Source organism: Diplodia seriata (genome assembly GCF_021436955.1).
Source record: "Diplodia seriata strain FDS-637 chromosome Unknown scaffold_10, whole genome shotgun sequence".
NCBI lineage: Eukaryota > Fungi > Ascomycota > Dothideomycetes > Botryosphaeriales > Botryosphaeriaceae > Diplodia > Diplodia seriata.
The window spans coordinates 605,406-632,144 of record NW_027117317.1 but is presented as its reverse complement, the minus strand read 5'-3'; the positions used below and the strand labels follow the sequence as shown (position 1 = coordinate 632,144).

Below are 26,739 nucleotides of genomic sequence, written 5' to 3'. Positions count from 1 at the left end.
CTCCTCCACTTCACACGCCCATGCTATCCCTCTCTCCGCGACTCTACTTCGCTTTTCTTCAATCAAGCCTTCCTGACCGCGCTCCCGGTATCCCTATCCCGACCCTCGCGGTCGAACACCTTCAAGAACAGCTCCAGCCACCTCGCCTGCCGCCTGTCCAGTGACTGCGGGCCCGGCTTGCGCAGGAGGGTGTTGACGACGTCGCGCACGCGCTGACGCAGCACCTTGACAACGAGGCACGTTTTCCAATCCTTGACGGCAAAGCGCAGGCGGTTGCCATCGAGGGCGACGACTCCCGCGTGCAAGCGAGCGTCAGCGTCGCTCGAGCTAGAGCCGGCGAAGAGGGCGAGGGGAACGTCGTGCGCGACGGACGTCGAGTGCGCGTTGTACAGCTTGCTGGCGCCGGACTGCATGATGTGATAGTAGGAGAGGTAGCGGAGCGAGGTGCCGGGTGGCGGGTGCTTGTTGACTGACGTCGGCGCGAGCGAGACGGACTGATTGCTGGCAACATTGCGCCAGCCCTTGCCGTCGCGGGTCAGGAGCTTGGGGTAGAAGGACCAAGCGACGACGGCGGAGATGAGGAGGTCATTCTGAGCGTTGGTGTTGGCAGACGCGAGGACGGGGACGAAGCTACGGTTGCGCGAGGAGGGCCGGTAGCGGTTGAGGGCGTGGCGCTCGTCGGGCGTGAGGGCGACGAAGTTGGCATCGGCGAGTGAGCTAAGGAGCTGGGATTTGAGGTCCTCGATGTTGGCCAGATTCTGCCGGCTGAGAAAGTTCTTCTGGCAGAATTGGAATTCGGATTGCCCTGGTGTCGTGCATACCTTGCGCCAAGTTGCATAGGCGTGGTACGCGGTCAGGAGGTCCGAGTCGCCGCGTCGGTATGCCAGCCGAGCTAAGTCTGCGCGCTGTCTCTGGCCAAATGGGGCTATGAACGGGTCCTTGGAGGAGAGGATGGCGGCGATGGTGATGGCCACATCGGCGCAGCCAAAGATGCTTGCCAGAAGCGCAAGTTTTCCAAGATTGGCATCTAAAGGAAGCTTCGCCAGTTGCCTCCCCAATGGCGTCAACTCTTCGCTTGCGGTCAAAGCGTCCACTTCAATCAAGGCATCAATCGCCCTCCTGATATTCTTGGTCGACGGAGGATCCAAAGCCTGTGACAGAGTTGGCTCGATATCGCCAAGCTTGCAGATCTTGACGCGCATGACGAGATCCTGCAGCGATAAGCGGAGCATCTCCGGCGTTTGCTGCTCGGCCATAAGTTCGTCGTGTCGATATTTTGTGAACAAATGGAAGCAAAGTCCTTCCTGAACACGTCCAGCTCTTCCTCTTCGCTGCTTAGCGTTGGCGCGCGAGATGAATGACTGTATCAGCCGGGACAACTGTCTTCTTTCGTCGAACCTCATCTCCTTGTGTTTACCGGTGTCAACCACGCAAGTGATGTCTGGAATTGTGATACCGGTTTCCGCAATGTTGGTGGCGAGCACAATCTTGCGCACGCCGGGCGGTGGGACCAGGAAGGCTGCCTGCTGGTCCTCGCTCGCGATTGTGGAATGCAACGGGTACACGAGCCAGTTCTGAGCGAACGACTCGTGGCCGACGAGCATGTCGTTCAGTTGCCTGATCTCCGCAATGCCAGGAAGGAACACCAGGATCGCTTTGCTATACGGGGTGTAGCCAGGATCGTACGCTACCCTCTCGAGCAAGCGGATGATGAGCTCGTAATCGATCCTGTATTCATCGTATTCCTTGAGAGCATTCCGAGTTGCGGCACTGTAGCCCTGGAGATTCCCTCCGGTCCCAGACTTGTTGCCTTCCGCGCTGTCTTCATCGTCCTCAGCGGCCTCTTGGTCAGCGTAGGAATTCTTCTGGGTTTTGACGTCGTAGTGCGTCAACTCGATGGCGTCCTCCAAGAACTTGGTCTGAACGGGAAAAGTGCGACCTGGAACGGTCACGATTGGAGCACCGTCCAAATACTTCGAGAAGCGATCGGCATCGACGGTGGCACTCATGAGGATCACCTTCAGTTCAGGGCGGCGAACCATTAAAGCTCGAAGAACAATGAGCAAGAAATCCGTGTCGATGCTGTGATTGATTAGCTCCGGTACTTTTGAATTAGATCATGTAGCTTACCTCCGCTCGTGAACCTCGTCTATAACTAGATGCGTGATATCACTCAATCCTTTGGAAGACTCAAGCATCCGCAGAACGATACCGACGGTAGCATAAACCAAACGTGTTGACGCTGCCATGTGAGACTCCAATCGAATAGCATATCCGACCAGGGACCGAGAAGTGCCAACATCATTTTTGTTTTCGCCCAGCTCTTCACTGACACGCTGCGCCAGAGAAATGGCAGAGATACGACGAGGTTCGGTGCAGTAGACTTTGCATGGACGACCGCTGGACAGCTCATGCTCGAGGAGAAAGGCGGGGAGCTGAGTACTCTTGCCACAGCCGGTTTCACCGCAAAGGATGACGACTTGGTTCCGCTCAATGGCTGAAAGCGCAGCCTCGCGGAAATGCGCCATTGGCAGTTGAGACCTTGTCGCGAGCATTCGCTTATACGATGGAGTTGAAGTTTTCCGTTGCCATAACTCTTTCAGGCGCTCCGAGTCATCTTCGGAGACCTCGTTGGTGCGTATCGGGAGATGCGACTCTCCATTACCATCACCCGCACCCTTGCCGCGTTTCTTGAAGCCATTCATCAATATGACACCGTCTTCATCCTCCCTTTCAAGCGTTTCCTGGACGATACCGCGAAGGTCCTTGACCATCGCCCGATCCTTTTCATCAGTAATGTTCTTCTGCGCCTCTGAAAATTCTGCCCACAGATCTCTCCAGGCCGGCGGGAGCCTCATGTAAACCTTTTCCTCTTTGGAGGAAATCGAGAAAATTAAGAAGAGAGCAACAACTGAGACATACGCCTCACTCTGTTGGGTTCCTGGAGTTGCCACTTTAGCCATGGTGAAGGTGGTGGATCTTGGCCCAGCCTCGCAAATGATGTCAGGGATTGCTGAGGCATCAATAGGTTCCTGATCCTTTGTCCAAGTGATAGTTACGGAATGGCGACTTGAGTATGTGGTGGGTGAGATGTGCTTGTAGGTCAGACGTACGCCGGAGTCTCTGTGAAGAAGGTGAGCACATCGTCGACGCAGGACATGCAATCAGACAGACAGGACATACCTTGCGCGACAGGCTTCTTCTAATATTCTACGCGGATTCATGCCTGTGGATTTACCAAAGTCGCGTATGGTAGCTGAGACAGACTCTCCAGCAGAACCACCAGTCGCTAGAGGCTGGCTGTCTCCTGGTTCAGCCGTGAACATCCCACCAAGGAGGTCATCACCATCATCCGCATCTTGTGTCAGAACATCGCCGGCTAGAGCAGCTTGTTGCATAATGTCATCGGCGGCGTTTGCGGAATTGGCTTCTGGTTCCGCTGGGCTGTCCCATTCCTTACTTTTAGTCTCCTTAGGACGTTTCGGTCTCCCGGGTGTTTCCCGAGCCAATTCTATGCGTACGGATGCCCACTTTTCATCAGCGTCACGCTGGTCAAATAAAGCATCTGATTCGATCTGCTGAATCTTGCTCTGAAGCTTTAAAGCGCCTCTTGGCAGCGATGCCAGCGTTTGGACGCCACGAGATTTCTTAGTAGATTTCGAACGAGAACCAGCCGTGGTGACGAGGTCCGGGTTAACTTGGAACAGGCGAGACTTGGCGTTAATATAAGTCTCAAGCAACTGATCCGGCTCCATATCGCTGTCAAGATCGCTAACCTCGAAATCTTCTTCGGATGGAGCAGGGCTATCGGCTCCTTGCTGAGGAGCAGCTGGTCTTTGTTTAGATGTGGGAGTCCGATCAGAAGCAGAAGTCTCTGAGCGTTTTGGAGAATCTGAGCAGACCACTGTCAGTGGACTGTCATAGATTTCCCAACAAGTGAGAACAGAGTCGTAGGAGAATTGAATCGCAAGATCAAAGAGCTGGGAGGCCATTTAGCTCAACGAATCCCGGGACCGACCATTCTGTGCGTTGGAGGGGCACAGATGAGAAGCACGTATGGTCTGCTGGAATCTACATCCACCTAGCTGGGGTGTCCTATCGTTGGCCAGCGTAGCAATGCCTCACGCGGGACGCCAGTCTCAGCGGACGGAGTACCGTGCACGTGGTCCAAGTCTGATAGTCCCGGGTACAAGTGGCCGCCAGCTGCTGGCTTGATGATACACGCAAAGACTTGACGGTCAAGGGCGGCCGTGGCGCGAAAGGGGACGAAAGTAGAGATGGTAGGACTTACTAGACCTCGAAGAGTTACTCGTATCAATTGCTGGCGGAAGAGCCGGGCTTTCATAGGGCGGAAGTTCATCGGGAGGGCAGTTAACGGCAAACCAATCTAAGCATTCCTGGAGACCCCACATGGGCGTGTTGGCATCCAAAGGTGGCGGGTTCCGGCAAATGAGAAGCAGCATCTGGCGGACTCTCTCCTTGGAGAAGCCCATATCGACTAGAGTCTGGTTCAGGGTCCACAGGCGGAGAACTGCATCTTCCTCGGAGAGGCTGCGGATGGAGTACTTGTGCTCCGGGGCGGAGAAGTCTCCGTTTATCTCATCCTTGATAAGATCCAAGATCTGGGCTGTGAGCTCCTGCGGCAGCCATTCGCGGGTGGGCAAGTACTGGGCCTGGGCGCGGAGGACACGGCGGTCCGTCTGGATCCTAGAGATGTGGCGCGAGGACTCCTTGCGGACCTTCGGGGCATGTTTCTCCACCAAGAGCTGCAGCTCGTTGCGCTCCAGCTGCAACTCGAGCTCCTCCGGGCTGAGCTGGTGCAGCTCCCTGGCGGCAGGGGCGATGCCGGCTGGGGAGGGAGCAGCATCGGCAGGCGTAGCGGGCGTCTGGGGCGTGGCAGCGCTGCCCGTTTCGGAGACATCGGCGGAGTCCAGCTTCTTGTCGGGCTTGGGTTTGCTCGCGATGGAGGTGGTGGCAACGGCGCGCGCCGGGTTGGCGGCGGCCTTCTTCTTCTTCTTGGGCGCCATGCTGGTGGAGGATGTGTGGAGGTGGAAGAGACGAGGTGGTGGCCAAGTCGGCGCGACAGCGATGTCATCGCCCGGCAGCCTCAAGATCTGCGCCGCACCCGCGTAAATCTGACCACCCACCTCACCCGCGCACCTTCCTCCGCGCACCAAATCCCCCGCGACCGTTGCACCATGGCGGAGGTCAAGACCGACGGCGCGCAGGGTCTTGACCTGTTCGCCCTGCGCAAAGACATCCTCTCCAGCTCGACCAAGCGCCGCATCGCCAAGCTGCGGCTGGTGGAGCAGCTGCTGCTCGACAACTGTACGTCCGCCGAGCTCCAATTCCACCGTCCCCGCTGACCTTGCCGCAGCCATCGCTCCCAGCGATGCCAAGGGTGTCCTGCTCATCCTGTTCGATACCTATCCGCTCTACATAGACCGCCCCTCGCGGCAAGCCGTGCACCAGTGCCTCCGCGCTGCCTCCGCGAGCCCAATCGCCGAGGAATTGGTTGGTGGCATTGCCAAATTCCTGCACGCCGAGTCCGCCAAATCCAGCGTCGCCGCCGCCAATGTCTTCAGCCTTGTCGAATGGTGCTCCATACTGCTGCAGGAGTTCGGTGCTCGCGACACACTGTGGAATAAATATGGTCTCCAAGTCGTGGCCGCCGACGCCCTCTTGCTCGAAGCGTGTCTAGGCTCTGTCGGCCGCGACGGCCTGAAGCACTCAGCCCTGGTCGTTACCCGCCGTGCGCTCCGCCGTGTATTCAAAAACGGGTCCATTGGCAAGGATGCCATCCAGTCCTCTGCGGCAGCCTTGACCGCCAAGGGCAGCACTCCCACCGCACGCAACGCTGTGTTCCTGGGCGTTATTGCTGGTGTCTGCTCTAGGATAGATGCTGCCAAGCAGGTGCTGGAAGAGAAGAAGAAAGATTATTACGCCTACTATGTGCGGGATATCATTGGCTCCAAGACGGCCCTGCCCAGGCACATCACGAATGGCCTGTATGATTTCTTCACCGCGTTCACCACCGTAGAAGACCTACGGAAAGAGATCATCCCGCCCGCTGAGAGAGCACTGCTAAGAGCCCCCGAGGTTGTCCTCAACGGGCTTCTGGCCCCCATGCTACAGTCCCTCCCACAGAGCTTGGACCTCTCCGAAGTGCTCCAAAAGAACCTGCTCAAGCCCCTCCTCTCGAGCGTCAAGTCCACAAATGCCACCATCAGGGCCGGTGCTCTATCGACATTTGAGGCAGTTGCCTCTCGCTCCGCCGACGACCAGATTCTAGACAAGGTTGCGGACGAGATTCTGAACCCCTTGAAGCAAGGAAAGGTGACCGTGGCTGAGCAGAAGACCATTCATGCACAGATGCTCATGGCCTTGAAGAGCTCCGAGGCGCTCGCTAAAAAGATTCCCGTTGGTCTTGGCCCTGTAGCTATCAAGGAGCCCAATGAAGTGGCTGTTGGCGCCGAGACTCGCGCTATCTCCAAGCACCTGGCGTTTGCACTTACCACTGGCGGTTCAGCAGAGTCCGCCGTCACTGATTCTTTTGTCAAGGGCCTTGGCGACAAGCGACTGCCCGTGCGAAGGCTTTGGGCTCTGCGTATTGGGGAGCTGCTCTGGACGCTTGACGAAGAGCAGGCCAAGCAGGCAGGTGTCATTTCATTTGTCCAGGCTGTCGTTCAGAAACTTTTCGACTCATGGCAAGAGGTAATCAAGAACCCTATTCCTGCTGTGCAAAGTGGTCTAGTCACAGTCGCGTATATTGCCACTGCCTTTGGCCTCTCCAAGTGGAGCAAGCTGGAAGATGAGAAGATCAAAGCTGCACTCACGAAGGCTTCCATCGTCAAGAACGTCATGATGGCCGAGCCCAAACCCTCGTTCCTACTGAACCACAGGGTGTACTCCAAGCTTACTACAGAAGAAGACTTGGCTTGGGGCCTTCGCGCCCTTGCTTCTGTAACTGATACGATTGCCGAAGGTAGAGAAGACCTGCCGACTGAAGAGTCGTGGTCGCAGGCCTTTTTGTACTTTACTTCAGCTGCCGGGATTGCCCCCAGCGTGCGTCAAGAAGCGATACGCTCCCTTTCCAAGGCCTACGCTCGCTATCCCGCCCGAATTGCGCACATTATCATCAACGGTCTCTGGAGGTGGCGCCGAAATGTGGAGTTGAACGAGAAGGACACTGCGGCCACCACGTCTAAGAATGGCAATGACGAGCTTTATCTTGCCTTGCGCGCGATTTGCCTTACGCCTGAAGAACAGAAGGCCCTCGAGGTTCCCATCGACGATTCAACGCTGCGCTCGCAATTAGTCAATCTGCTTGTACTAGCCCGGCCTCAGCTTCTGCCACGGGTGTCTTGGATTGATACTTGTCTGAAGACTGGCGTTGATCCCGGTGAGCTAGTTAAGAGCGAACTTGACCGCTGCATCGAAACTATCATCAATGCGACTAAGGTGAGTCACCTGGAATTGGCACTCGACTTGCATTGACTAAACTTGCTACATAGGGAACCTCTTCGGTTCACACTCCTCTGGTTAGGCAAGGCGCTTACTCTGCCGGCGCAGACCTTGCCTTCGTTGCGCCCGAAGTTGCCATTCCCCGGCTTGTAGAACAAATCAAGCAAGATCTCGATCCAAAACAGCTCGAGAACGTTGGTCCTACTGAAGCAGCCATATTTCGCACTCCGGAGGGCACACCATTCATCGACGTGCTTGCTAAGCAGCAGGCTCGGGTTCCTTCCAAAGGTGACGCGGACTACGACACCTGGAAATGGGAGCAAGAGCTGCGAGACCAGATCGCGTCGAAGAAGGGCACACAGAAGAAGCTCACCCCAGAGGAGCACGCCAAGGTCAAAGCACAAGTGGAAAAGGAGTCTAAAATCCGCCAAGAAGTCGCTATCACCGAGGCCTCGCTCCAACGTGGTGTCGGTACGATCAAGGCGCTCGCAACCGGCCCTCCTACCGAAGCGAACTTATGGCTTGGACCGGCCATCGATTCAATTTTGCAAGCCATGGATGCCGGTGCCGGCCTTGTTATCGCCGACGCCGCTACTTCTGCGTACATCGCTTGTGCTGAGCGCATCTCGCCCAGACTAGGCGTGCACAAGCCGTTCTTCGGAATTGCTACCTTGCGGGCCATGAACATGGCATTCCTGCCAGATGGTCTCGCTGATGAGCCCCTTGGCGACCTTGTCACCAGATTGCTTTACCGCACGAGGTTTCTGAGCGAGCAGCGTCCGCTTGACAGTATCTCACTCATCTACATCCTCCCGTTGGTTTTCTTGGTGCTTGAAAATGGTGCCGTCGACAGAGTAAATGAGGAAGAAGCTGATGAGCAGATCGTCCTTGCTCTGGAATTCATTTCCTTCCACACTAACTCATGCTCTGACAAGACTCTTCCCCGCCGCAAGCTCTTTTCTACACTCATCACGTCCATGCAAAAGTTCACGCAGCACTTCAAGGTTGTCAAGGATTGCCTGATGGATCTTTGCCGAGGAATCGGGTCCGACTTGAATGCCGAGGAGACCTTGGCTGTCACGAAGGGTGCTATTGTGCCACAAGTTTCGGTCAGGACGTCCGTCCTTCAGACCATTGACGAAGAAGTTGACATCATCGACATTGACTTCTCAGAAGACATCTGGCTTGCATGCCATGACGATGTGCAAGAGAACGTCGACCTTGCAAAATCCATCTGGGAGGCGAACGGCCTTGAGCTTCCCGAAGATGCCGCCTTCAGAATGCTTCCGTACCTTCAAGCTACCGACAAACAGCTTCGGAGGGCTGCAGCACGTTCTCTCGCTGAATGTGTCTCCATCAAACCAGATGTCTTTGAAAGCATCATCAAGAAACTTCAAGATATCTATAAGGAGATGGCTAAGCCAAGATTACCAGAACGTGACAGGTATGGCATGCCTATCAAGAAAGATCTCACAGATCCTTGGGAGGCGAGGAACGGCGTTGCTCTGGCGTTCCGCGAGCTTGCAAGCCAGTTCCGTGCGGAGGATTTGAGACCTTTTGTGTCCTTCATGATTCAAGAGGGCCCTCTTGGCGACAAGAGCGCAGGTGTTCGCGATGAGATGGTCGATGCGTCGGTGACCATCATTTCGCAGCGTGGGCAGCTCAAGGTTGAGGAACTCATGGAGCTCTTTGAGCGTGCCCTCGAGGCACCTGACCAAGGGAACGAGGCTGCCGACCTGGTCAACGAGGCCATTATCATCCTTTATGGAGCTCTCGCTCGCCATCTCCCTTCTGGAGATGACCGTGTCCCCGAGGTTGTGCAGCGCCTTCTGCAGACGCTCAGCACTCCGTCCGAAACTGTCCAGTATGCAGTTGCCGAATGTCTCCCACCGCTTGTGCGGGCCTCGGATGACAAGGTTTCGGATTACGTCCAGCATGTCATGGACGAGCTCCTCCAATCAAAGAAGTATGCAGCCCGTAGAGGTGCGGCATATGGTCTGGCTGGTATTGTCCGTGGCAAAGGTCTCGTCCTTCTTCATGAAAAGCGCATCCTCTCTACGCTCAGGGGGGCGGGTGAGAACAAGAAAGATCAGAACGCAAGGCAAGGAGCTTTCTTGGCTTACGAGCTACTTGCTCTCATCCTTGGCCGTATCTTCGAGCCCTATGTCATCCAGACTGTGCCCCAACTTCTCGCAGGATTTGGTGACACCAGCGCAGACGTCCGCGAGGCATGCTTGGATGCAGCCAAGACATGCTTTGCTAACCTGAGCTCTTATGGCGTCAAGCAGATCCTCCCTACTTTGCTTGAAGGGTTGGACGAGCAACAATGGCGTAGCAAGAAGGGTGCTTGCGACTCTCTGGGTGCCATGGCCTACTTGGACCCGCAGCAGCTTGCCATCAGTCTTCCGGAGATCATCCCGCCTCTGACCACCGTCCTCAACGATTCTCACAAGGAGGTCAGAGCCTCGGCAAAGCGTTCTTTACAACGATTCGGAGAAGTCATCAGCAACCCCGAAATCAAGAGTGTAGTCGACATTCTCCTCAAAGCTCTCAGCGATCCCACGAGGCACACGGACGAGGCTCTCGAGTCCCTCATCAAGGTCAATTTCGTGCACTATCTCGACGCACCGTCGCTCGCACTTGTGGTCCGTATCCTTGAGCGTGGCCTGGGCGACAGGTCGGCCACCAAGCGCAAGGCTTCCCAGATCATTGGCAGTCTGGCTCACTTGACGGAGCGGAAGGATCTCATCTCTCATTTGCCAATCCTGGTCGCCGGCCTACGCGAGGCCATCGTCGACCCCGTCCCCACGACCCGTGCCACGGCCTCAAAGGCCCTTGGGTCCACTGTTGAGAAGCTCGGCGAGGATGCCCTTCCTGACCTCATCCCCAGCCTCATGGCTACGCTTAAGTCTGACACAGGTGCTGGGGACAGACTTGGGTCCGCACAGGCACTCAGTGAGGTCCTTGCTGGTCTCGGCACAAGCCGTCTGGAGGAGACTTTGCCGTCTATTTTGCAGAACGTTACTAGCTCCAAGCCCTCCGTTCGCGAGGGCTTCATGTCGCTGTTTATCTTCTTGCCGGCATGCTTTGGTAACAGTTTCTCGAATTACCTTCAGAAGATTATTCCGCCAATTCTTGGTGGCCTTGCCGACGATGTTGAGTCCATCCGCGAGACGGCTCTCCGTGCTGGTCGGCTTCTCGTCAAGAACTTTGCGACCCGCGCCATTGACCTCCTGCTTCCCGAGCTCGAGCGGGGTCTTGCCGACGACAGCTACCGCATTCGTCTCAGCTCCGTCGAGCTTGTTGGAGACTTGCTCTTCAACCTCACAGGTATCAGCAGCAAGGCTGAGCAGGACGAGGACGAGGAAAGTGCCAGGGAGGCAGGTCAATCGCTGCTCGAAGTGCTCGGCGAGGAGAGACGCAATAGAGTCCTCTCTTCCCTCTACATCTGCCGTTGCGACACCTCCGGTCTCGTCCGCACGGCGGCCATTCAAGTTTGGAAGGCTCTGGTTGCCTCTCCTCGCACTCTCCGCGAGCTCATCCCTACGCTCACCCAGCTCGTCATCCGCCGCCTTGCAAGCTCCAACATGGAGCAAAAGGTCATTGCCAGCAACGCTCTTGGCGAGCTTATTCGCAAGGCTGGCGAGGGAGTGCTTGCTACGCTCTTGCCCACGCTTGAAGAAGGCCTCCAGTCTTCCACTGACACCGACGCCAAGCAAGGTATTTGCATTGCCCTGCGCGAGCTCATTGCGTCTGCCGCGCCAGACGCTTTGGAGGAATATGAGAAGACGCTCATCTCGGTGGTGCGGACGGCACTGGTTGATTCTGACGACGACGTCCGCGAAGCTGCTGCCGAGGCATTCGATGCTCTACAAAAGATCCTTGGCAAGAAGGCAGTCGACCAGGTTCTTCCCTTCCTGCTCAACCTGCTCCGGTCCGACGAGGATGCCCAGAACGCCTTGTCCGCTCTTCTTACTCTCCTTACCGAGCAGACAAGAAGCAACATTATCCTCCCGAACCTGTTGCCCACACTTATTGCTTCGCCTATTTCTGCCTTCAATGCTCGTGCAATTGCTTCTCTTGCGGAGGTAGCCAGCTCCGCCATGACTCGCAAGCTGCCGCAGATCCTCAATGCTCTTATGGACAACATCGTCAGTACCAAAGACGAAGAGTTGCGGAAGGAGCTCGACACTTCTTTCGACACTGTCTTGGTGTCGGTCGACGAGTACGACGGTCTCACCACCATCATGAGCGTGATGCTGGCGCTGGTCAAGCACGACGACCACCACAAGCGTCGCGCAGCGGACCTTCACCTGGCCAGGTTCTTCCAAGCCGCCGAAGTAGACATGTCCCGCTACTACCCCGATCTCATCCGGGCGCTGCTCGTGTCCTTCAACGACAGCGACCTGGAGGTGGTCAAGGCAGCTTGGACGGCACTGAGCGCGCTGACGGGCCGCCTGCGCAAGGAGGAGATGGAGTCATTGGTCGTCTCCACCCGCCAGGTTCTCCAGCAAGTTGGCGTGGCAGGCTCGAATCTGCCTGGTTTCAACTTGCCAAAGGGCATCAACGCCATCCTGCCAATTTTCCTGCAAGGTCTCATGAACGGCTCAGCCGACCAGAGGACTCAGGCAGCCCTTGCCATTTCGGATATTATCGACCGCACGAGCGCGGAGTCCTTGCGTCCAGCTGTCACGCAAATCACCGGTCCTTTGATTCGTGTTGTTTCGGAGCGTTCGGTGGAGGTCAAGGGTAAGTTTTCAAGTCTACTGCCACCACCATCTAGTCCACTTTTAACCGCGTAGTTTCAGCCGCCATCCTCTACACACTAAACAACCTGCTCGAGAAGATTCCGACGTTCCTCAAGCCCTTCCTGCCGCAGCTGCAGAGGACGTTCGCCAAGTCCCTGGCCGACACGTCGAGCGAAGTCCTCCGAATCCGTGCTGCCAAGGCGCTTGGAACACTCATCACGCTGACGCCACGTATCGATCCTCTCATTGCCGAGCTGGTCACTGGCTCGAAGACGTCGGACCATGGCGTTAGGACGGCAATGCTGAAGGCGCTGTACGAGGTTGTCAGCAAGGCGGGTGGCAACATGAGCGAGGCTTCGCGCAACTCTATCCTCGGTCTAATCGATGCGGACATTTCCGAGGCGGACGATGCCATGTCGATCCAGAACGCACGCCTGCTAGGAGCGCTCATCAAGAACTTGCCTGCTGAGACGGCAGACAGTCTCATCAAGAACCGGGTGCTCACGGCTTCGTACAACAAGTCTTCGGTGTTGGCGATTAACTCGATCCTGCTCGAGTCTCCCGAGACGCTCACCGGGTCACGCAGCGAGGAGACGGTTGCAACCATGGCAAGCGGGATCACTCATTCCAACGACATGGTCGCCGACAACTGCGTGTTGGCAGCAGGCAAGTATCTGCTGACCGAGTCAAGCAACAAGTCGTTCGACTCGACCAAGCCCATCTTCGAGGCGCTGGCACAGGTGATTCCGCCGGGCAACGCGGTCGACACGCGGCGCCTGTCGCTGGTGGTCCTCCGTACAGTCAGCAGGCACCACAACGACCTCGTGAGGCCGCACCTTGGGCTCCTGGCGCAGCCCGTCTTCGCGTGCGTCAGGGACATGATCATCCCGGTCAAGCTGGCGGCCGAGGCGGCATTCCTGGCCATCTTCGACGTAGTCACGGAGGAAAATGCCGTGTTCGAGAAGTACATGGCGGGCCCCGGCGCATCGCTGGGCGCCGGGCCGAAGAGGAGTATGCAGGACTACTTCAAGCGCGTTGCGACAAGGTTGGCGGCACAGGCCAGGGAGAGGAAGGAGGCCGAGGGTGGACAGGGCGGCTTGGGCTTGAGCAGCGACGAGATGGAGGACGAGCGTGAAGTGTGGTCGGTGGGCAAGGTGGAGCTGGGGGAAGGTGGGTTTGGGGATGAGTGAAGGTGCAGCTAGCGAGTGATCTCATGTAGGTGGCAGCTCGCGACGCAGAAAAAAATATATGGTGATTTACGGGCGATAGCCGTGGAAAGGCGTGCATGGCTCGCAGTAGCAGGTGAGGCGGGCCTGGATGGGCGGGGTGCAGAGCTAGGTGGCATTTGCTCTGGCTTGGGCTGGGGCTTATGGCACAGGGACCGTGGGAGCTGCAGCACAGCTTAATTCGACATCACCTCCGAAACCGCCGCCGCACGCGTGCCCTTTCATCAGCTCCACGCCGCGCCGCCATCGACTGCACCGCGAAGCCATCGAATCCGCGCCTGCCATCGCCCGCGCTGGCTGCGAAACCCCCCGTGCGCCCTCGCCCGAGGGACTGAGGCCCACCGTCCAGCGTGCAGCGTGCAGCGTGCAGCGTGGATGCGCGGCCGTCCACACCACCGAGCCGCTGCCGCCCCCCGCGCCCAGTAGAGCATCCGCATCACACGCCCAACCCATGGCGAGCATGGCGCGCTCCGAGTCGGCCGCGGAGCCGTCGTCGACGCCCACCCTGTCCGCGAAGACGCTGCCCGGCCTCAATGGGGCCTCCTCGACCTCGGCCTCGGGGCCGTCCGCGCCCGGCGCATCGCTCACGCCGCTCAAGCCCGGCACCAACCTGAAGCAAAGCGCCCCGCGCATAGACATCGAGCCGCTGTACACGGCCCTGAAGGCGCAGATTGGCGAGCACTGGGCCGCATACAAGGAAGCGATATCTTTGTTTGTTCTGGGTGAGTTCGTGCTTGTGCAGGAGAGCTGCCGCCCTGCATGTTACCTTTGGCTGCTGACACGTCCGCTCGCGCAATCGTAGGCCGCCTCAACCAGCAGGAGCTCGGCCGACGCATAGACTGGTTCATCGCCGTGGACGCGGCGCGGGAGCACCAGCACAACCAGCTCGTCGCCGCCATCTATGCGAATACGACGCGCGACCCACCCGAGCCCGGCGTCGCCAGTTGGGTCAGTGCCAACGACAAACCCAGTGCGACGAGCAAGCCGAGCAGCGGCGATGCCGCCGAGCTACGCCTCAAGACCGAGGTCAAGGAGCTACAAGGTCGCGAGAGGAAGCGCCTCAAGGCCATCCCCGACGTAAGCTACCTGATGAGATTCGGGAGAGCTGTGTGCGCTAACCACATGTGCAGACTCTCCATCAGGAACCCACGGACTACTTTACCAAGGAGCTACAGGAGTACCACGCTGCAAAGCAAATATCACTACCAGATCCCGGCACCGCGTCGGCTGCTGGCTTCAGCAAAACCAGTGCGTCCACTTCCACATCCACTCCGCCTTACTGCCCGTAGAAGAGCTTCGCTGACTGGCGCAGATTGGGACCTCGAGATTCGGAAGCGCTACGCCCAACCGCTCTGCACTGAGACGTTCGAGTTTCCGGATACGACCGCCATCGACGCGCGCATGACGCCCATATGCTACGAAGAGGGCATCGCATCCGGTCCATCGGCAGACGCAGCCTCCTTCATGAATATCGCGACGGAGACGTTCATCAAGGAAGTGCTCTCGAACATACTCGGCCGCGTGCGCAGCAATGGAGACGATTACATAAAGACGGCGGCGTATAAGAAGCAATTACAACTCGAGGAGGAAAAGTGGCTACAGGGCGAAGTCCAGCGCAACCCCGCCGGTCTGCTTCCCGTCGAGGTCGAGGAAGGCAAGAACAGAAAACCGCTCAACATGGGCGATTTGCGCATCGCCGTCGAGCTTGGCGACAGCTACCTCGGACAGGTTCCGCTCATCATGGCCGGTGTAATGAATGCCCGTTATTACGACGGCGAGAGTTACGATGCAGAAAGAATGGACATTGACGACTATCGCGCATCGAAAAACAGCGCCGTGGCTGCCCGCCTCCCCAACGGAATGGCAGTAAATGGCGTGAATGGCACCACCAGTAACGGCGTGCCTCGCGATCCGGATGAGATGATGATTGATGATGACTGGGGTTGGCAGGGCGCATCGGCAAAGGATCGCGAAACGCTCAATTCTGTGCTTGACGACATATTGGCCGTAGGTCAATAACCGGTCTTCGCGCGAGCGTCTCAAAAAGCTTTTTTAAATCAAAGGGAAAAGGAAACGAGCAACGGAAGGGACCCCGCAGGAACACGCCTGTACCACTACTATTGTTTTTGCACATCTGCTGCGCTTCATCATTCGAGTTCGACTCTTGTGGATGGATTTTCCCCCGAACCTTGGTCCCTCCCTTGGAACCCTCGAACTGCATTTTCGACTTGGCTCAACACATAAATCTTTTCTCCTCCATAGACCACCCTCGCGCGCATACTTACTTGATATGCCTTTCTCTTTCGTCATTGGGGGGCTTTTCCCTTGATGCGCATGATTCCGCTGGGATTTTCCTCCTTCTCTCCCCATCCTTCTCTTTGTTGCTTCGTAGCGTTTTCGGAGTGCATGCGTAAGGGCGTTCTTACTTTTTTTTTCCCCCCCTCTTCTTTCTTGCGTACCAACTGCATAAAAATCATCCCTCAGGGGTGGAGCGGAGTGGTGGTAAGCAGGTGGTGCCTCACGGTTGCCGGGAACCTTGATCTGACGTTCCATTCAGGAGGTGTGAGAGCAGGGGGGACGGTGGGAGGAGGCGCAGATGGCTTTAGTACATGGTGTTCTCCTCTTTGGCTTGGGTCGTGCAGGCTGGGTGGCCGGTGGGGTAAAGGGCGTTCTGATCTTTTCTTTTGGATTGTGGTGGTGGGGCGGATATAAGCAACGAATCGCTTCGGTCTGTTCAAAAAAAAAAATCCGGTGGATTGGAGGAGAAGAAGAACGAGAGTTGGGTGGTCAGGGGAGTGGAGGGGAGGGTGGTTGTGGCTAGTAGTCCATTTTCCCTATTTCTGATACCCAAATGGAAAGAGAAGATATTCTTATGCCAAAAGAATTATTCATTGCTGCTAATTTCTCTAGGAAGCGAAGTGTTCTTGCTCTCTAACCATCTTACGTGTGGGAGTCTTTTGCTCTTGAGCGGCTTTCTTCTTCCAATTGACAAGAAGAGTAGATAACGGCGTATACGGGGGTAAGTATAGTCGAGGATTGCGCTGCATCGTTATTCTTAGTTTTCTTTCTCGTTCTTGAGGGGCCGGGAGATGGAACGCGCAGTCCGCCTTAATGAACAGCAGTAGCTCTCTGTTTTGCTGTTTTACCTTCCATTCAAGCAAAAGATACACCTGTCTACTACGACTCATGCTCGGACCAATCAGATACAGGGGCGATAGTCCCATTATCTTATCTCGAGGGAGTTCGGATTGAAAACCCTTGATCTTGGCCAGTGGCAGTGGCATTTTGGCAGAGGGAGAGCAAGAAGTATCAATTCTCGGCCAAAAAGTCTATTCCCATATCTAAAACAATCATCCATTTCTCATGACGCAGCGCCAGTTGTCTCGTCTCCAATAGCTGGAGAGGTCGCCCCATCATTTCATTCCTCACATTGACGTGAAGCTGCCTTGCCTGCTGTGTGGCGCCTGTAAAAAATATGAAGTCATAAAGGTAAGGAACAGCAGCGGTGTCTTTCAGTGACATGCGTGAATTTACTGCCTGATGGTTTCAAGCATGCCCTTGGGATCACGGATGCCGGCGTTGTTGCCTGCTTGGACACGCTTGAGAGTGAGTGCGGCGATGAGCGCGGCACCCACACCGGAACCATCTTCGGCGGGAACGATCTCGATGGGGTCACGCTTGCCCTTGGGCCAGTCGAAGACCTCACGCAGGGCCTGGGCACCACGGGCCTTGAAGTGCGGGTACTTGTTGAACACGGAGCCATCAGCGCCGACGTGGCATTCGGTCCAGCCCTTCTTCTTGCAGATGGCGGCGACACCGCAAGCAGAGAGGCGGGCGGCACGGGTACCAATAAGCTCTGCCAGGCGACGGCAAAGCTCGAGCTCGGGCTTGTTAAGGACAAGGCCCAGCGTGTTCTGGAACAAATCGGCAGTCTCCTGCAAGTTCTCCCAAGGGTCACTGTAGCTTAATCAATATCGCAGCATTCCCGATACATGAGGGGTAGGGGAAACGACTTACTCCTCAATCGTGGCCAGGAACGAAGAGTCCATAGTGTAGGGCTTCTTGAGCTTGCTGACATCCTGACCCTCGAACATGTGGCAGTGAGGATCGTCGTGCAGGTCGAGGACGACCAAACGGAAGACCTCGCCCAGGTAGAGACCAGCGATCATCTTCTCAAACGACTGTTGGCCAGGGCGAGGAGACTCCTTGTCAATGATGATGTCATATTTGGTACGGGGTAGAACCTTGTGCTCGTTGTCGAAAGCTCCCCATTCGCAGTTAATTCCCATGAGGTCCTTGGGGTTGAGGTTCAAGTGATCAAGCTTAGGGATGGAACCGCAGTCCTCCATGTACGCGGCGTTGCAGCCGGTGCCAAAAATGCAGCCAATCTTCATGCGGGGATCAGTGTAAGCAGAGGCGATGAGGGTACCGGTGGTATCGTTGACAAGCGCGGTAACGTTGATGGGGACGCCCTAGAGTTGCACCGTCAGCGCTGCTTTTGTAGAGGGGTGGCCGAGCAACGAACCCTCTCCTTGAGCGCGGCGGCGAAAGGCGGGACGACATCTTTGCCCTCGACACCATCAATGTCGAAGCCCTTGGTCCAGCGCTGCAGAACACCATGGTCGATGAAGTCCTGGCTAGCGGGGTAGGAGAAGGTGAAACCGAGAGGGAGCGACTTGACGTCCTCGCCCTCGTGGTGGTACTCGACGAACTGCTGCAAGCAGTCGGCAATGTACTCCCACAGCTCGTCAGCGGAGCCTGTCTTCAGCTCCTGAGGCATCCGGTACTTGGACTGGATGATGTCGAACTCTCCCTTCTCCTGAGACAGGCTGACCTCGCAAACACGCAAGTTGGTGCCGCCCATGTCCAGTGCAAGGTAAGTGCCAGTCTCCTCGCCATCAGGGAAGTTCATGACCCAGGTGGGAATCATGGGAATGCTGCCGCCCTCCTTCGACAGGCCCTTCTCGAGCTCTGTGACGAAGTGGTCGGTGATTTCCTTGAGCTTTGCCTGGGGAACGGTGAACAGCTCCTCCAGGCGCTTCATGGTCTGGAGTAAATCCTTGGGCACATCGGCCATGGAACCCTTACGGGACGGCGGCTTCCTGGGACCAAGACCAACCATGGTGGCGGATTGTTGTTATCGGCGTGGATGATGAGGTGCGGGGTATAGATTGGCGGGAATGGCGCAGAATCGTCGGTTTCTGCGCTCCGGTCTCGGGTCTGAGGTGAAGCGGTGGTGTGGAAGCGGGCGGCAGGGCTTTAAATAGCGGAGATTAGCGGAAGGTCTGCGTGATCAAAGAGTTTGTGATGCAGGCGTGAGCTCAGCTGAGCGGGCACAACTCGCCGAACAGCTTCCGTGACGAGCGATGTCGCAGCAGGAGCGGGCGGCGGGGCCTTTGTGGAGGGCAAGAGCAAAGGTCGAGGGCGGAGGGGGCGACTGGCAGGTGTAGGGCAGCTGAATAAGTGCTGGAAGCTGCTTCCGTCACCCCGCTAGCTGCCCCTCGCGTGGGCCCCGCGCAGCCATTGGCCGCAGGCGAAGGCGCTCGACGCGGCCATTGGGCGGGCGGGAGTGGCCGGAACGATGAGAGGGGCGCGGGGAGGGGCAGAGCGAAGGGCACTTACAGAGGCGGGTGGTGTTGGTTGTTAGTGGCTTGTGGGCAAAGGATGGAGGAGGAAATTTGTCGACGGCGGGCAGCAGACGGCAGCGGTTATGACGCGCGCGCTGCTGGCCCCGGGGCGGTACACGGCGGAAGAAGGTTCCTGCGACCGGCCGTGGACTTCATCCCGCTCCACAGCTGTGCAATCCGGGCTCCACTCCAACGTCACTCGCACCGATTGCCCGGCTGCCTTAACGGCGCGGTGCTGATAGTGGCGGGTTGGTGATGTTGTTCGGTCAAAGCCGACGGCGCCCGGGGCCGGCCCTGCACAAAGCACCACCCGCGCGCCGTGTAACTCTGATCCTGCACGCTGCAGAAGCCAAGCAGAGCATCGACAGGACATACCCCTTCCCCAAGCTCCATTTATTCATCATGCAACCCCGTGCAGCAACACGTCAAGGCGCCGACACGCGCATCGCCTTTCGTAATGGACCACCCTGAGAAGCTTGTGGCGCCAGAACGAATTGTGGCACGCTTCGGCGCGGAGGGACCCTCACGTGGAAAGCGAGGTTGGGGTATGAAGCCAACAGCAGACGCACATAGACCTACCCGAATGGTGTTTGTGGAGCGTGTGCAAGCGTCGTTCCCGAATCGGGCAGTTGCCTTTCCTGGCCGGGCCCCTGCACCACGAGACCGCGACACCACCATGGACTCAGGACTCCATGGAACGGACCGCACAGAAGTTTCCAGGGTGCTTGCCCGCCTTGGAATTACCAGCTCATACTGATCGATGGGCGCATCTGGGTAGATAAAATGACGGGTGCACTCACACTCGTGGAGAACCTGCGATTGCTGCAAGCCTGCTTGCTTCCTCCTACCGACGCCTCGGCCGAGACACGTCTAAGAGTGCTGCCTGCTCTTCTTGTCGCGTCCGCTACACGTCGTCATGGTCTTCCAAAGAAGCGTGTCCCGGCCCGCGGGTTTCGAACGCGCTGCATCGGCGTGCCGATTTCCCCGGACGCTGTTTGAAGCCCGTTCCCTTGACTGGTTCGTCTATCATCAAGGGCCTGGCAATGCCTGTAGGCTGCCGCCAGCCAGCGGGCACGGCGTTGCTGCGGCGTGCCCCGAGGCTATCCCGCAGAGTGACCACGATCCAACCTACACGTCAATAACACAGCTCTTCCTCTCCCACGCACCCTCATCACAAGACGCGACTTGCTCCGCTGACGCGTGACCCTCAGGCACAACTCGCAAGCTGCCATCCGCCCACGTGTCGCCTATCACACCACAGCTTACGCGTGCTGGGCTATGACACCCGCTCAGACACTTCTTCAAATTTCGGCTTGACGTCCTCGCGATGTCTGACGCAGCTTTATCCACACTGGTGAAGATCCTTTCCATGCCACACGCAAAGACGGAGCCCGAGAAGAAGCAGTCAGCCACGGTACTTCGCAGCAGTTACCTCTCCAAGATGTTGTACCCGACTACTGATATTGCGGTCGGATCTTACAGTGATCCCCAAGAGACTTCCACGAAAGCCCCTCTGCTTGTCGGTGACATCATCCGCGAGAACCTCGACATCAAAGATCTCCTAAGCCTTCGCCTCGTCAACAAGGCTGTGAAGTCTTGGGTCGAAGGGGACGACTTCGACTTCTCCACGCTCGCGTTCAACACACTGCATCTGAGTCGCCGTCTTCACAATCGATTCGACGAACATCTCTCTCTCATCGCCCTTCAGAACATTGCCTCTTTCTGCACACACTTTTACATCCATCTTGACGACATGCTCAACCCGGTTCTCCCTCTTGTCCATCGTGGAGTCTCTCTCTTCGACGAAAACAAGAGCTCGCTTTGGATGCAGCTGTTCCATATCCTTGGCTCTCTGGAGACGCTTTCTATTTCCGCGCCCGGTCAGCCTGACTGGCACAAATTCGGAACTGGCGAGGCTATCCTCGAGTCCATCCGTGCCGCGTTGGAGGCCGTGTTGCCTGCTGGATTGCGCGACATCACGCTATCTCCTATAAATGCTACAGGTCTGTTGCACTTTCGCTGGCGTGGCGCTGCTTTCAAACAGAGCACTTGGATGGCAGAGGCATTCTGGGGACATATCACGAACCTCAGCATTGGCCTGCTTAATCCGCTACCGCATTACAGCCAGTCTAACCAAAAGGACTTCATCAAGGCGCTTCATGATCACCTCGGCAGTTTCTCTCGCTCTCTGAAAGAGTTTCGCTTCTCTTGGATTGGACCCACTGGACCTAACCCCCTCTTACTAGACCTCCGCTACGGCGGTCACAACTTCAGCTCCCCGGCCATCAAGTGGTCTACTTTGACGATGGTTCATCTCAAGAATGTCTTTGCCCATTGCGAAGACGTAGGTGTTCTGTGGAGCACTCGTTGCCCGAATCTCGAGCTTTTGAAGCTGGAGGAGATACAGATGATGGAGAAGGTTGAGACTGTTGTCTGGGAGGAAGACGACGAGGGCGATGACGGTTTGGAGCATGCGGTCTCCGAGCAGGACACCCCACTTCCCTGCCAATTTCCTTTGGGATAGGCGCACTAATGACTGCAGTCCTGTATGGGGTATGACTTGCATGCGTTGCCATGGGCACGCCAAAGAGATAGATGATTGAACCATATCAGAGCTGTCGCACGGCATCGGCACGGCCTCAAACTCTTTTGCAGCCCATGAATCACGCCTCGTGAAATGAATTTTGACCTTGATCAGAGGAACATCTATCAAGCGGCTTCAAGTTGGTAGCCTAAGAGCGATCTCGCGTGACAGCTCGGGATATCTCCTCCTATTCCACTCGCACGGCCCACTAACCAGCTCCATTCGCTAATATGTATCTACAGTTCGATGAGCATCGTCGGCCATGTGCTAGTCTCCTCCGGCTTTTGGTGTCCGTGGTAAGGCAAGGACGCTGATCTGTAGGGCGCTGGCGCACCAGCGCCGTCGTTTCCTCCCTCACTTCAAGTGCATTTCCGCCCCTCCTAGCATAGTAGATCTTCATGCCGGAGAACCTGGATGGACGGGAGCTAAGGCGGGCCGGTCCGTTTCGCAGATACCCGTATAGATGGATGGTGAAGAAAGCTGCCTGCGCTGCTTTTGGCACAAACGGCTATCGTCTGATCCATCTCGGTTGAGAAGCATGATTGCAACCGCTTACATTCAACCATCCGTGACACTAAAGCGTGGATGGGGATGTGTTTTGGTCACCGTCTTTATTTCCTTTTCCCCTCTATCTTGTTACATCTTGCGTGCACGAGAAGCCCTGCGTGCCAATGTAAGGGTTAGGGGTGAAGAAGATGTTGGTTCTGGCTCACGCCGAGTAGTCCGTTCCACTCACATGCAAACGTGCAAACAACGAGGGAGTCACCAAACGCAGACCCTCTCCGAAAGCTCGGGCGTATGGACGATATTCTTCTGCTGCATCGTCAGTAGTTTGGGTAAGCGAGGATCGGCTCCCCTCTCGGGTCCCTGTTTGACGCAACTTCGGGCGAGCCGAACCACTTTCCGCACGATCACAGCCTCAATCCTCCGTTGCCCGACAAGACCCCAGCCCGCACGTCTCTGTCCTCACAGCCGAGCGCCGAGATGCGAGATGAGCAGCTTACGATGACGCCTCTGCTCACTTTCGGTCTTCTCGGTGCATACTACCGAAGCGCGAGCAGCCCCTCCCCGCAATGCATATAATAAGCATGGCTGAAGGGCGCCGTCCGACCCTGCCACCTCCGCACTCCTTAGCTCTTGCATTTGTTCTTATCAAACAAGCCACCACGTGTTTCGGCAATCTGTTGGCTTCAGCGGAAGAAATACCAGGGCAGCCCCGGAACTCAGCAAAACATGGCGGCCCGCGGAAAGTACTTCATTCAGGACAAGCTGCAGACCCCCGCCGCACATCACGAGTCCTTCGCCAAACTATGGGAGACGAAGTGGAAGGAGCCCGTCAGTTGAAAGTCCCCGTTCACAGCTGTCGGCTGTCGACTAACAAACCCAGGCCGAGATGGGCGTGTACCCATTCATGTTCGGCACCGCAAAGGACTTTGAGCCCATAGTTGAGGAGATGACCCGGGTAAGCGCCAACAAAGGCTTTGCCTTAGATCCCGCCATACGGTAGCCTAACGTTAAGGTTTGGGACAATGGCTTGACAACAGCTAACCACCCGCACTCTCTCCAGCTGGACATGCGCGAACCATACAACTGGGACGACTACGCTTCCGTTTTCAGACCGCAGGCCGAGAAGCTGACACGCATTGCCGAGGAGGCTGAGGCGGCGGGCGAGCGCGAGAAAGCGTCCGAGTATTACCTACGCTCCTCCGCGGTTTGGCGCATCTCGCGCTTCCCCGCGCCGCGGTCGGAGAAGCAGCGGTACGCGTGGGAGGAAGGGAAGAAGGTCTGCCTCAAGGGCTTGCAGCTGCGCGAGCATCCGGTGCAAGAGGTGCTGATCCCGCACCGACACGCCGCTGCGGGCGAGGGCAGCCACATCCCCGTCTACCACCAGTTGCCCGCCGGCGCGTCCAAGGACAATCCCGCGCCCGTCGTGGTCATCATCACCGGCCTGGACGGCTACCGCACCGAGCTGGCCGTATGGATGGAGGGCTGGCGCCAGCAAGGCGTCGGCACCGTCGTCGTCGAGATCCCCGGCACCGCCGACTCGCCGGCTTCGAAGGAAGACCCGCTGAGCCCGGACCGGCAGTGGTCGAGCTTGCTCGACTGGCTCGACGAGCAGGAGGCCGTCGACCACGACAGGGTCGCCGTTTGGGCCTTCTCCACCGGCGGCTTCTACGCCATCAGGCTGGCGTACACTCACCCCCACCGTGTGGCGGGCATCGTTTCTCTGGGCGGCGGTTGTCATCACATGTTCGACAAGGAGTGGCTGGATCAGGTGAACCATCTCGAGTACCCCTTTGAGTAAGTTTGTCTCGACCAGAGAAAAGCCGAACTAAAGAACAACGCGAAAAGGCTCCTGGGGCATGCTGGCTGACGACGACTAGCGAGGCACACTCCTTGGCCTACAAGTTCGGCTACGGCGATGATGTAGAAAAGTTCAAGCAAGAAGCTCACAAGTACTCGCTTTTGAACGACGGAACGCTCGACAAGCCCGATTGTACGCGCCTGTTGCTGGTTAACGTAAGACTGAGCTGCCGAGGTCCCTTATGAACGTTGCCGTCTGACGCTGCAGCAGGGCACGGACGATGAAATCTTTCCAATAGACGACTACTATGTCGCTCTCCAGCATGGCCCGTCTAAGGAAGCCAGGTGCGTATTCTGAGGTGCAGCTCAAACATGTGCTGATACACGTGACAGATTCGTCCCCAACAAAAAGCACATGGGCGAACCAGAGTCGTTCTTCATCATCATGGCCTGGATTTACAAGCTGTTCGGTATCAAGGGTGACGCCCGGCAGCAGCTGTCGACGATGCCGTTCAAGCCGAAGTACTGATTGGCGAGAGGCGTGACTTGCATTTCGGCCGGAAGCGGGTAGCGGGGTAACTGGCGGTGATGTGAGCTGACGGCGAAGGAAGCAAGGATGGTGGCGTAGAGGTGGCGTGGAGGGCGGCGATACATTTTCGACGCGGATGATGTTGAGAATAATGTTAGCCTCTTGTTTTTCATCGAGGATCCCTGCACCGCCGAGATCGGTTGGACCAGAAACGCGCAGGGGAGAGTGGCCGCAGATGAACCGCCAGAGGTCGGTTATCTTGTGTTGCAGAATTGACAACCAGACGTGGACAGTGGGCCAGCTCAACTCACGGCCCGGCAGTGCGTCGATGCATTGGTGAGCCGTCTGTAAGGCGACAGGGCGTTGCGACGGCGAGGTGCTGGCGGTGAGCAAGAGCTCCACCGCCATAAATGCACTACGTACAGGCCTGGCGCCCGTTGATTGGGCTGGACTGATGTGGACTGGTGATCTCCCCGGGCGGCAGCCGCCTCGAGCCCCGTCGGCTGTCCGCCTCTGCACATCTGTGGTGCCGGCGGGGCACCAAGGATGATCCTGTGATCACCAACCTTGGAACCCACCGTCAGGCGTCGCCTTGCGGCCTCAGGAACAGCGCGGCCGCCGAGTTTTTTCACCATGTGAAAACCCTGCGGTGCAGGCTGGCGGTCAGTACCTAGGGTGCATGCAGTTGCTTCCGGGGCCTGTAACGGTTCGTGATGCTGGATTGACGTGAGACTACTGTAGGTCCGTGGCGAACATCACAACATTCCCATTTAGGCAGCGTCAAAACATGCTGCTCCGGCCTGCTCATCCGATCGTCGATCCGTGAGGGAAGGCTGTGATGCAGAGCGGGCTGCAGCACGTTGGCTGCGCTCCACCGACCCCCAAACGACGGGCTCTTCTTGATCAATGCACCGTGTTGACGGCCAGTATCTTCGAATCAACACCTTTTCGGGATGCGCTGCCCGTCCACGGCGCAGGCCGAGCTGTCGCTGCGCCTGCGTCCGGCATAGCGCCATGCGCCATGCGCGAACCGCATCCAAATCCTGGCATCGTCGCAGGTCCCGCCTCCACGCTGCGGGGAGGGACGTGATGTTCCGTCAAAATGCATCGCTATCTATCGTCTGGTCTGTCCGAGCGTATGCCTACGCGTCGCCACCGCCCCAAAGCGGCGTGCGAGACGCCGATGTCCCTGCCAGCTTTCAGGTGCGCACAAGGCACTTTGGTCCTCCAGAGGTCACGCCGCGCCGGCCACAGTTGTGTTGGTCCGGACGCGCGAGCCTGGAGGAGGTCCTGAGGTCGAGCCAGCGCGCTGCCACGACAAAGATTAGCGCCGCCAATTGTCCGGTAGGGCTATTGGCGCTGAAGATCCCATGCCGCAGAAAATGGAACACTACTAAGCCAGCGGGCTCAAAGAATGTTGACGTTTGGCGAAGGAGGTCGAGGACCCTGAAGTCCCTTTGTTCTTGCTGACTCGACTGCTGCTTGCCGCCCTGGCGCACGCGCGACGTGGTTAACCCAAGCCAGGCTGCAGGCTGTTGATCATGCTGCCCTACAGGCCTTCCGACCCGCCACCTCCAACTTGTGGCTGGTTCTGCGCCACCGCGTATAACTCAGCGTAGCAGTTCACGCGCCGCCTGGGTGGGCGTCGTTGGCCTGCTGCACTACGTTGCCAACCGCAACGAGGCTTAAGTGCATGATCGCCCTGTGCTATTCAGGCTCCGGCGGGGCTCCATATGGCTTCCAGACTGCACCGCCTCGCCGGAGGCAGAACAGCCTGACGACGGTGCTTATTGGCCGGAATAGCCATCCAGAGCATGCGTACGCAGTAGACCTGGAGAATACCCACGTCTGCTAACACATCATCGTCTCAGCCGCCTGCCCAGCCCCGCTTGTTTACCACTGCAGTGCCGGGCAGGCGAGGGGCCGTCGCACAGCAGCGGGATTGGCTGCGCCTATCTAACGAACGTGGCACCGAGCATGCAGGGCCCAGCTGAGAGCTTACGTGCCGCAATGGGTTCCCTGTTCGTGATTCCACAGCCAACGCAGCCCAACATCGTCAAGGGGCATCCCGCCGCCAGGTCTGATGAGCCCACAGCCCTCCAGACGCTCAAAAATGGTGGGATGATCGGCCGCGCGCCGTAGTGGGCACGGGGCGAGCTAATTAGGCGGCGCGGACGTAGCAATGCAAAACTGCATTGTGAAGGAGGGGATAATGCCATTATCGGCCGGCTTGCGCATCGAAAGAATGTAACAAGCG

At 57.4% G+C, this 26,739-nt stretch overlaps 6 protein-coding genes across 6 annotated transcripts; 4 read left to right on the top strand and 2 right to left on the bottom strand.

Annotated features, from left to right (window-relative positions):
• Positions 1–62: 62 nt before the first annotated feature.
• SLS55_009396 (uncharacterized protein) lies at positions 63–5,027 on the bottom strand (the record flags this gene model as incomplete). Its single annotated transcript, XM_066780797.1, has 4 exons — positions 63–2,082; positions 2,131–2,930; positions 3,522–3,829; positions 4,292–5,027. The coding sequence occupies 4 exons, from the start codon at positions 5,025–5,027 to the stop codon at positions 63–65; spliced, it is 3,864 nt and encodes a 1,287-aa protein (XP_066628743.1).
• A 171-nt stretch (positions 5,028–5,198) lies between these two features.
• GCN1 (translational activator of GCN4) lies at positions 5,199–13,402 on the top strand (the record flags this gene model as incomplete). Its single annotated transcript, XM_066780796.1, has 4 exons — positions 5,199–5,328; positions 5,378–7,461; positions 7,515–12,213; positions 12,267–13,402. 4 exons carry the CDS (start codon positions 5,199–5,201, stop codon positions 13,400–13,402), a joined length of 8,049 nt encoding a protein of 2,682 aa, XP_066628742.1.
• Positions 13,403–13,889: 487 nt separating this feature from the next.
• On the top strand, positions 13,890–15,457 carry SLS55_009394 (uncharacterized protein; the record flags this gene model as incomplete). Its single annotated transcript, XM_066780795.1, has 4 exons — positions 13,890–14,160; positions 14,241–14,515; positions 14,569–14,686; positions 14,751–15,457. 4 exons carry the CDS (start codon positions 13,890–13,892, stop codon positions 15,455–15,457), a joined length of 1,371 nt encoding a protein of 456 aa, XP_066628741.1.
• Positions 15,458–16,968: 1,511 nt separating this feature from the next.
• On the bottom strand, positions 16,969–18,560 carry hxk1 (hexokinase; the record flags this gene model as incomplete). The annotated part of the gene is made up of 3 exons (XM_066780794.1): positions 16,969–17,395; positions 17,456–17,910; positions 17,964–18,560. 3 exons carry the CDS (start codon positions 18,558–18,560, stop codon positions 16,969–16,971), a joined length of 1,479 nt encoding a protein of 492 aa, XP_066628740.1.
• A 1,832-nt stretch (positions 18,561–20,392) lies between these two features.
• SLS55_009392 (uncharacterized protein) lies at positions 20,393–21,589 on the top strand (the record flags this gene model as incomplete). The annotated part of the gene is made up of 1 exon (XM_066780793.1): positions 20,393–21,589. One exon carries the CDS (start codon positions 20,393–20,395, stop codon positions 21,587–21,589), a length of 1,197 nt encoding a protein of 398 aa, XP_066628739.1.
• Positions 21,590–22,882: 1,293 nt separating this feature from the next.
• Positions 22,883–24,482, top strand: SLS55_009391 (uncharacterized protein; the record flags this gene model as incomplete). Its single annotated transcript, XM_066780792.1, has 6 exons — positions 22,883–22,984; positions 23,037–23,111; positions 23,217–23,950; positions 24,034–24,169; positions 24,222–24,298; positions 24,347–24,482. The coding sequence occupies 6 exons, from the start codon at positions 22,883–22,885 to the stop codon at positions 24,480–24,482; spliced, it is 1,260 nt and encodes a 419-aa protein (XP_066628738.1).
• Between the last annotated feature and the right edge of the window lie 2,257 nt (positions 24,483–26,739).